We start from the raw sequence: 10,765 nt of genomic DNA on the forward strand, positions 1-10,765 counted from the left end.
GGTGTGAGGTCTTGCAGCAACCTATCAAATACGGTGCATTCCTCTGCTTTTAAAAAAACGTTATTTGTTGCCAGGTGTTTCATCAGATTCGAGGAATTACCTCCTTTGCACAGTATCATCTTAAAGCACTTGTTGCAGGCTGCTGAGTTTGCATCTTTTGCTGTGAAGTACAGAGTTTGACCGCTTCACCTTGGGCGTTTTTAATCTGTAGCTCTGCTCTAAAAGAACGTACGTACCTGGACCCACCTACTATCCTCGGAAAGGTAAAATGATTGGCTAGAATCCAAAGTGTACGACATCTCGGGAAAAAACAGCACTGAAATAAAGCACCGAAATGTGCGCCGCTTTTCGGTCTGGTTACTACCGTTTATGTCAGAACCGGTACCATGATGGCACGGGATACCGGTACCCATCCCTACACCCCACACAATGTACACACTGAGACTCATGCCTTATCAACACGCTGGAGCACAGTGATTAAAATAGCAGCTGTAGACACGAAACACTAAGTCCAGTTCATTTTGTCCCTTCTTTCCCACTCGGTGCTAGCCATACTGTTAGAGTACATCTTACCATACACTCACACAACAACAACAACAGCAGGCTAGGATGTGCCCACAGTGTGCAGACGATTATTTTTGATCATTTTCTTGAAAGAAAACAAAAAACCCCAGTTCAGACCTTATCCCCCCACTGAATGACTGTTATCAGTCCCATGCAGATCACAGGTAGGTGGCCTCCACCTCCTCCCAGTGGGTAGTTCCTTTGTCCATGCTTACTAGAAGTGAGAGGGTTTTTTGTTTTCTCATAAACAGCAACAGAATATATCCACCAGACTTTTAACGAATGCACATGAGTTTGGCAGTTTTTGTTTGGGTATTTTGTTGAGGAGGAGTAGACTCAGTTTTTGCTTTTCCTTGAAATCTCTGTTAACTTTTGTTTTTCATGTATTTATTTTTTGGAGTAATTGGATGGGGTTAGGAAAAGATTGCGGTTTTGCCATATGGGGCAACACAAAAGCAAACTACAGCCACTATACACATTACAAAAAGATAAGGTAGTTAATAAGGTTGGACATCTGGAGCACATAGACTCTTTATTTCCAAGCTGAAAAACATTGAAATTTATGGATCTGGTAAGATTTAAATGACAACAACAAGGAGTATGTGCTTAGCAATCTGTGGGGTGAGGGTCTGAAAAAATGCACAACATAAATCATTTATAACATGTAAAGCAGGGTGTTAAAAACTGATACTTGTATATAATGACATATTTTAAAAAGCAATACCTCTGAAGAGGTGTAGTTAAATAATTACACCTGTACGTGTATATGAAATGGTCAGCATTTTTCCCCCGTGTGGATATGATGGCTTTCACTGATTTGTTTCTTTTTATGTTTGTTAGCGTTATATTTTGAGATAAAGATTTGATCAAGTGTTTATTCTGCTCCACTCCCCCCACGGAAAAGTCCCCAGACAAATTGGATCACCAGCCTGTGGTCCCACATACTGTAGATGCGCTTGTCTCTGAGTAGTTTGTGAACTCTGACCGTTATTTTCATGGTCAGCGTGTTTTACTAGAGTATTTTTGCCTGATTTGTGCAGGGAGCTGAAGCAGTCCTCCGCCGCCACCTGTCACCCGCCAAGGTTATGGTAATATAATAGCAACAAGAGAGATTCATATTTCACGGCTCACCGGGTTAGATCTGTACCTAACGGATGCAATCAAGCGTGGGCAGAGGTTTGGACACCGGAGACAAGTTTTGTCGCTGGACCGCAAAGAATAAAACAAACTGTTTTGCTCACTAGGTTTACCTTTGACCTACTGTGCGCTGAGTTTGTCAATTTGAAAGCTCTGACCTGGTCAAGCGTTCCAGGCTTTATGATGATAATTTTCCCCAGCTCGACATTTGATAGAAGTCAGCAGCGCTTACAGTTCTCTAATCCCGGCAGGACTTTGACATCCAGGTTAGATCATTACAGTTTGAAACTTGTTTGAATTTTCCAACTTTAAGACCTCGCAAACATTTCAAACTGGGACACTCCCTCTGGAGCATCACTACATTCCTGCACTACCGTCAGTTTTCCGGTTATTGCACAGTCGTGCGTTAAAGGCTCTCCTCCAGGTGTGCAGGTCGAGAGGTCGAAAGTGAAAAATGTAATCTGGCTCTTTAATCACTTGAGAAAGCACCTGCTAGGCTCTCTGGCTTATCCTTGAAACGAGCATGTTATCACGGAGCTTGAATATCTTAGCAGGAGCAGAATATTTGTGTCAAATACCTGAAACTTGCCTTAGTTTCTTTTACCACGCTCTCCTGCGTCTTGATAAGAGTCCACCCCCCCCACCCCCACCCTTTCTCAGCCAAAGAGCAGCTTCCTTCTGTTCAGTCAGGTGTATGCATATTGCTCTCTTCTCCCTGCCTCTCTGTTCCCAGCGTTGTAATTATCTCAAACACTTGATAAAACCCTCAGGCTCTCTCTTTCTTCCTCTCTCAATCTCGCTTTATTGCCTTCATTATAATGCACTTAATCAACCCTTGGTGCTTTCCTCACATTGGTTTCTGACCTATCCGTCACTTTCTCACGTTTTTTTCACCCCTGCCATCTCTGGCTGTTTCTCTTGCTTTCCGTCCTCTGCCCCCCACCCCCACACACTCCATTCCTCAGGCAAAAATATATTTTCCAAGTGATGAATTTGTTAGGACCAGGTGAAATAGCAAAATTCTCGATCTTTTCTTCACCTTTCTCTGTCTCTTTTATGCCATACCTAGTTTAACTTCAAGCCTGTTTACTCCCTCCACCTCCAGTCTTTGCTCCCTCGCCAGGCTCCGCTTTCATCTCTGGTGGTTGCACGTTTAATCTCGCGCACTTCATGCTTGTGTACACCTGCCAACCAACCGGTATGCACTTTGATGCATTCGCTGTGTGTGCTAAAAGGTGTAACCAGTTTCCAGGGATGCTGAAGGTTTTCAGCCGTGGCTTAACATCTTTCTCCATCTCAGTCAAAAAAACACAAAAAAGTCTGTTTTTTACTGCTGGAGCAGGACTCTGCAACCTCCCCATGTTTAAAAAAATGTATAAAGACTCCTACATTCATTATTATTATTAATGTTCGTCTGCAAACTAATGAATGTCTGTTTTGTAATTTCCAACACAGTTAAGATAATGTTACAGTATTCCACTGACCCCGTTCTTTCTTTAAATGTCTTCCATTATTAGATACACATGTTCCAGCTCATTAATTCATATTAGGCTCCGCACAGCAGGTGTCCAGCTGTGCGAGGATGTGAACAATCTTCTGTTTAGGCTTTTTTAATATTAAAAGCCCTGAAAGGAGGAGAACATTAAATCAACTTTAGCTGGAATTTCAGATGAAACTGCTTTTCTGTGAGGATCAGAGACTTTTTGGGTTGTTTTTTTTTTTTCGGTTGGTCTTGCAGCTGTAGAACTGCAGCTGTTTTGGGAATGTTGTAGTGTGGATTTTTAGTGTGTGTTTAATTTGGATGCTTTTTTCCCCTATTTTCCAGGATGGTTGAGTACTCTCTGGACCTGCAGAACGTCAACTTCACGGCCATCAGAACAGTGAGGGTGCTGCGGCCACTCAAAGCAATTAACAGGGTGCCAAGTAAGTCGAGTCCTATAGACTGTGAACACATGATAGGCAGCCATGGCTGCATCTCCATCACTATTTTACACAAAAAGCTCTCACACCTCTTCTCTTCAACTACTCATTTCACTCTTGAAACAAACAAATTGTAGGATGACATCCATTCATGTTTTGCCATCTGTGGCTCTTATTCAGCACCATGGACAGCTGCCTGGTGAAGAAGGCTGCCCAGTAGCTGGAAAGTGTTAAACATGAGTCACTGAGCCAAAAATACCTTAACAGGGAACATGTTTGGGAGAACAAGCTATTTACTATTTATTAGCTACATTGATTAGGGCAACAATTAATTTTTACCAGTCAATAGCTTTCAAAAAAACATGACATGACATGAAAAAGGAGATGTATGGTTGGATCCCACTCCAGCTGGCCATAGTGGTTATATTTAGATTTGAGAGTAAAGTTATCCGCTAAGGTTAGCAGGCATCCATAAACTGTACCCGTGTATATTCAACACATTAAAGCAGGTACCTGTTATTTGGTTGTAAGACTAATAATGATACTAGGATGTGAGTCACCACAACTGGAGCACAGACTTGTTGGATTGGCTGTATTTCACAACAGGTCACGGCATTTGCCACACAAATCAGTTAAATTGCCCTAAAAGGCAACAAGAGCACCAACAAGGTGATGGTAGGGAAAACTCTCTATATAACACTGTCGGTGTACATGGTCCCCAAGGTTTGTGGCACAGATATTTATAAAAGCTTAAGGGAAGCTATCAGATACTGTACTTTGATTTGAAACCCACTCTTTCTTCGGTTATCACTCATTAGTTTGTTTTGCCATGCGACCTCCACTTCATTGTTCGTTCATCATTCACTGTAGATTTCCAGCTAAAAAGCTGCCCTGAATGTTTAAATAAAACACAGCTTCTGGGTGGGTGCGTTCGTCGCACACACCAAATCCTGCAGCGCTGAACACGTGCCACACCATTCTTCATTCTGGAGCAAATGAGCTACATGAGAGCAACAAAACTGCAACTGTGGCCCCATATATACAACACAAACCAGCCAAATGCCTCATTGTCTTGGATGTAACTGTGCCATTTGGATCGTTTACCTGTTGTCTACGCAGCCGGGCCTTGATGTACTACCTTTGAGAAGATGCCTCGTGCATTTTGAAACAGATTTGGACAACTGCATAAAGCAACGAAATAGAAGAGACGATTCCAAAAGGAGGTTGGGGTCATGTTTCATCTTTGTTTAGCTATTGGACAGCATAATAATATCTGCCTGTAAGTGCTTTCATCCTGTATGGAATTAGATTCCCGAGGACACCAAGTGTGCATGGCTATTTAAAATCCTAAAAAGTAATTTCATCCACACTCAGCTGTGCTAATCCCCCTCCCAGTCAAAGTCCTCAGCAACCCAACCTGTCAGGAAATCACCAGACATCACTGAAGTATTTTGAGTTACTAACCTTGTCACTTTGACTCCAAAAGTGCTGCTTAGTCCTTCTTGATGAGAGTAATCAGTTTGCTGCCGGTTGCTTCTGTGTCTAAATTGTGCCTAGCAGGCAATCATTTTCAGAAGCTATGAGTACTCTCTAAGTCAGATATGCTGGTGCTTGAAGTTAATGTTGTTCTGCTTCCTTTGTAATTGCTAAACCTCCCACTGCTCATAAATCTGCAACACAAACCATGCAATTTGGGTTTTTTTTCTTTAGTAAAAGCAGGTGTAACCATCTTGGTTTGTTACAGAGAATGTATGTTGATTTCTATATTTGTCACCTAATATACATGAACATGAATAAGTCATTGCCACTCATTTTTAGTTATGACTATAGTTGTTTGATGTCTTTCTCCATCCTTCTCCCTCTCTCTTTGTCCTTTTGTCTGTCTTACTATATCACTTGAGGTAAAAGGAGTTCTTAAATATCCCATTATTTTCTTTTATCTTCTTTTCTCTGTGATCTCTCTGTCATGTTTCTGCTCTGAGCTCTTCCTTTATCACAATGTTCAGTCAGTTTCCTCCTCCTCAGTCAGTAGAGCGAGATCCCGTCTCAGATCTCAGTCATTCCCCTTCCTCCTGCTCCTTCCGCTCTTCTTGCCTCCTGTCATGTACTGTCTATTCTTTTCCATCATTTATACCTCCCTTTCTCCAAAAGCAGAAGTATGTCTTGTCCTTGCATGTCTTTGGAAGCATTGGAAAACCCTGGGATTGCACAATAACCACCTTTGTTAAACTGAAACATGAAATGACAGAAATGTCAGTGAAAAATCTAAGGCTGTCAATGTTAACGCTTTAACGTGGATTAATGCAGTGTCACGATTAACGCGATTAAAATTTCCAATGCAATTAACCCATCTGAAGCACAAAATGACTCAAAATCCGTGAAATATCCCTGTCAATTCATGTCGGGCAGCTTGTTCAAAGTTTGTCCATTCTGCACTCCTGATGTTTTCACTGCGTTAAAAATTTGAATTGCGTCAATCGTGACGCCGGATTAATCAAAGTTAACGCGTCAACGTTGACAGAAAAAACAGATTCTGTGATCTCTTTTAAAAACGTTTCACAGCAGGAACAACATTATCACAACTACTCTGTTATTTATGTGTGTTACAACTTTCTCTCCATGTTGGAATTAGAAGATGTTTGAGGTCATGGCTTAATTTTAATGACCCTGCTTTGGGGATCTTCCAGATTTTCCAAATTTTATGTTGACTTTAGTCCCGAGACATAGATGGATGGATGGATGGATGGATGTTGACTTTTCTTATAGAATAAGACTGAATAAGGCTATTCCAAATAGAATGAAAAGGAAATGGAAATCAAAAATAAGAAAACAAAACAACCATAAATCTAACATAGAGGTTGCTAAAAAGGGACCAAAGAAAAGTTAGAAAGAAAAATAATTTCAGGATGCGCTCTTAGAGAGTGGGTCTCTAAGGCAAACTACCTCACTTGGTTGGCCTTTGCAAGTAATACTCTCTGTGTTTTCAGAGAAACTGTATTAGTGAGTCCATAACTAGTGTTAGCTCACTAACAACAAAATGAACTATTGTGTAAAATCCATTTGAAGTGTGATGATTTCCTGACTATAATTATATTGTTATTATTGAAGTCCTGAAAATGAAAGTCCCTGACCTTTGCAAAATTGTAAATTATAAACTAAACCATTTTTCCCGACCTACAATCAAGTTGTTCCTGACCTAAACAAACCTTACCCAAAGCACAGTCCCAGCAGGCAATTTTTAAGAGTTTTGGGAGCTGCTGACAACACTGTTGTTCTTCCAACAGAGACGTCAACTCAGAGAACACTGTATTCTATCAGAAATGACTCAGACGTGTGTCAGAACACAATGATTCTTCTTTTTAATCAATGTTGGTGTCTGCGCCGGCTGTGCACAGTCATGCAATGAAGCTTCTTCATACATGTCACTTTTTCTTCCATCCATCAATCCACATTACTTTTTGTTTTCCTTTTAAAATATTAACCACAGCCAAAGTCTTTGTCAGTTCTATCTCAGTTTTTTAGATTTATAGACATGGTGGATGTTATGAGTCACTGACACTAAAAATACAGTTTTTATGTGGAAGAACTTGTTGTTTCAAAAAAGTTGTCAACTTTGCACTTCCGCCCAACAAATTAAATGTCTTAAAATGACACATAAAGTTCCAAGCTTGAAGTTTTGGTTTACCAAAGTTTGTGTTCTGAACTTTCATTGCATCCCTTAATGGCTAGCAGTCTGTTTGTGCAGGGTGGACTTAATTTGCCCGTGAATGCGTTTTTTGCTCTGTTGGCAGGGAACACAAACAATGATGAGTCACTGAAGTCTAAACCATGTTTGCAGCTGTAATCTGACATTTCTGTGAGCAGAGGGGACTTTTCTGTTCACTGAGCTTCTTCCTCTCTGTCACTCCAAAACAAAATCAAAATAAAATAAAAACTAAAAAAAAGCAAATTGGTTCTTTCATGGTGAAATGTCTAGTTTGGACACAAAAAGAAAAGAGGCGGTATAGAAAAGTCACCCGACACTTTATACAATGTAGAGGATGTCAGAAAAATAAATCCCCTCACATCGGATTGATGCTCTTCTTGTGGTTTATTTTCCACCGTTTCAATAAGAACACTGCATCTGGGTTAAGCAAGGATAGGAAAGAAAGACAGGCAGGTGAGAGGAGAGGACAAAAAAGGCAGCAAGAGAGATAAATGAAGGAGGGAAGAGGGGATTATCCAGCTCCATAAAGGATAGTCGAAGATGGACGAGAGGAAGAGAGGGATGATGAGAGGAGAGATGTGGGGGGACTCAGATGAGCAGGCTATTATGATGATAGATACAGCTGAGGAAGTGCGAGCGATGGAGGGAGTCGCTGGAAGAATAGAGATAAAAAGGAGGCAAGGGACGTGGAAGACAGGCACCTGGAGAGGGGAAGATAACATGAGAAAAGGGAGGTGATTACATAGAAAAAGAGAAGAAACAACATTACCAACCCACTCATTTTCAAAAATTATAATGTAAAATGTTTTCTACAAAGTCTGCATTTCTTCGGCAGGTAGAATTAAGCAAACAGGGAGGTAAATAATATCCCAATAGCTCAGTCTGAAACCTGCACAATGACATGTCTTATGTCTGCGTTTGGATGGGTCAAAATGTATAATCATTTATAAATTATAATAATTTCATTTTGGGGAAAATATTTGAATGTGATTGCATTTTACTGTTTATAAAGGTGGAAAAAATCTCCATTTTTATTATATGTCTGTGAAGGTTCTCAGTCATCCAGGTCATCGTAGTCAAAGGAGCTTGCAAAGAAAAGCGTCTGGACTTCTTTCAGTTGCTTGAAGATGTTTCACCTCTCATCCGAGAAGCTTCTTCAGTTCTAAGGTCAAAATGGTGACCTGAGAACTAACTAATGTTTAATAATCCACATTTGACTTCAGAGCTCTATTTGTCATTAGATAAGACAAGAAGTGGTCAGTGGACAGCGGGCGACTTTAGGAGTTGGCTGCTATCCAGACTATCCAGCAAATCAGAAGATAGAATATATATTACTAGTTTTTCTGTGGCTAAACATTTTATATTAACTTTTGATTATATGTGCAAGGATAGATCTGTGTCTGTGAAGGTTCTCAGTCACCCGGGTCATTGTAATCCAAGGAGCTGGAAAGAAAAGTGTCTGAATTTCTTTAAGTTTCCTTCTTTCAGACAAAAACTGGTTCATCCCAAAGAAAAAACTCCCAAACACAAACTTAACAACATAGTGTATGCTGTACAGTGTAACAAGGAATGCTCAGACCTCTAAATCACCTCTACACCTCTACCAAACAGCCACTTCATAAACGCATGGCACATAGAAGAGCCACGTCGACCAGGACAAGACCCGGCTGTCCAGCTTCATCTAAAAGACAAAGGTCACTCCTTCGAGGACACCAGTGTTCACATTTTTGTACAGAGAAGACAGATGATTTGAAAGAAGAGTGAAAGAAGCCATCTATGTCCACTGTGAACGACCATCTTTGAACAGACGTGGTGGTTTGCGACACCAACTGTTTGCCATCTATAATCCAGTGTTGAGATCCCTTCCCAGACGCCTTAACGCCCACTCACATCCTGGGCCATCTGACCTCAGTAAATCACATGATAGGGTGGGGCTAGATTTCACAGTGGGTTCTCCCGAAACCTTAGCTGATTGTTACCTACACCAAGTCCAGATGTTTTTCTTTCCCAGCTCCTTATGTTAGATCTACTACTTTTCATAGCTACAACCAATATGGAGGAACTCATATTACTTTCAAAGGGGAATTTCTATCAGCCTCAGGGGAACTTTGCGTTTTCTTCTAATTGGCACAAATGTGCGTGGTCTTTGTACACATAGACTTTAACTAACATCAGCAAGTTAATATTTTTGTTACCACACATAAATGCTTCCAGCATAATTTCAGCCTTTCCCTAACTCTTTATTATGTTTTTCAGTTCCCTTTTTTATAAAAACAATTAGATGTTGAAAGCACAGCATATTTTCAGTAGATTGAATAGATCTATTAATGCTCAAGTATTGGCAACACAATTGTCAACATTAACATTAAAGCACCAAGTTATTTTGTCAAGCACAGCAACACTATCCAACGAGTGAGAAGGCCAGGTTGTAACAGTGCCAGCATCGGCTGCCAAAAGCCAGTTATTTGACTCCTTTTTATTTGTTGGATGATAAAGATGCAGTTCTGTGCTTTGAATAAAGACTATTTACTGGAAAGCTCTTCGCTCCACATTGTTGGCTTTATGAGTGCAGACACACCAGTAAATGCATATGTTGTGAAGGCAGTACATGTCGCAAAAGTGCAACCAACACAAAGCCACTAAGCACTTGTGTACACACACTTTCAGGCACATAGTAACTAAGCGGACACTCTCGGAGGACGATGTGAGAACTGAACAGAGGAGTCACTTAATGGCGCTAATGGAAATTATCCATGTCGGGTTCCCACTGGTCACAGCTTAAAGGACTGGGCCTGTTTACTACATTACCCTCAACACCTCTGGGAGACATCGTATTAGCTGCCAGGGTAACGGCCATCAGGGTATTCTATGTTGTTCCCTTTTCATTTACATTCTATTTGATTCAAATCATTAAAACTATGAAGGAAACACTGGTCCTTCAGTGTAGTCAAAACTTGTGTGACTAGAACAAGTCCACTATTTTAATTTAGAATTGTTGTTATTTTGTATGTCTCGTTGTACATGTGACACATTCTCCTCTTTTCCTTTTAATTAACTGTTTTAAATGTTAATATATTCACATTAGGGTGCCTGATTTGATATTGAAGTGTTTTAAGCTTCTAGCAACTTCAAACAGACTTAATCAATCTGAAATGGGGCGTCTGTTTCAATTTGCTCAAAGAAAATCAGGTTCTCTGATTTTAGTTTGACTGCAGCTGGAATGTACTTATAGTAACTTCATTTAAATAGCATTTTTCAGGGGTAGCTAAAGTCATTAATTACAAAGGCCAAAGTAAACACTTTATTTTAAAAAAAAGAAACGTCTTATCAGACACCTTGTTGTCTGGTCGAGAGGAGAATGCTTGAATTTTTGAAGAATTCAGTACCCGCATATCATCAATTATTGACATCAAAAAACCAAACTCAGCCTATATATAT

General features: G+C 40.3%; 1 protein-coding gene across 1 annotated transcript in view; it reads left to right on the plus strand.

Moving 5' to 3' along the window:
- Positions 1-10,765, plus strand: part of LOC102197344 (voltage-dependent T-type calcium channel subunit alpha-1I-like) — a 154,277-nt gene that overhangs the window by 22,631 nt on the left and 120,881 nt on the right. Inside the window, exon 4 of the mRNA XM_013914563.1 lies at positions 3,527-3,624. Within this exon, the coding sequence (XP_013770017.1) occupies positions 3,527-3,624 (98 nt within the window). The remainder of the gene's footprint in view (positions 1-3,526; positions 3,625-10,765) is intronic.

Source organism: Pundamilia nyererei, unplaced genomic scaffold, assembly GCF_000239375.1.
Source record: "Pundamilia nyererei isolate P.nyererei 1_Seehausen unplaced genomic scaffold, PunNye1.0 scaffold00205, whole genome shotgun sequence".
In the NCBI taxonomy this organism is placed as follows: domain Eukaryota; kingdom Metazoa; phylum Chordata; class Actinopteri; order Cichliformes; family Cichlidae; genus Pundamilia; species Pundamilia nyererei.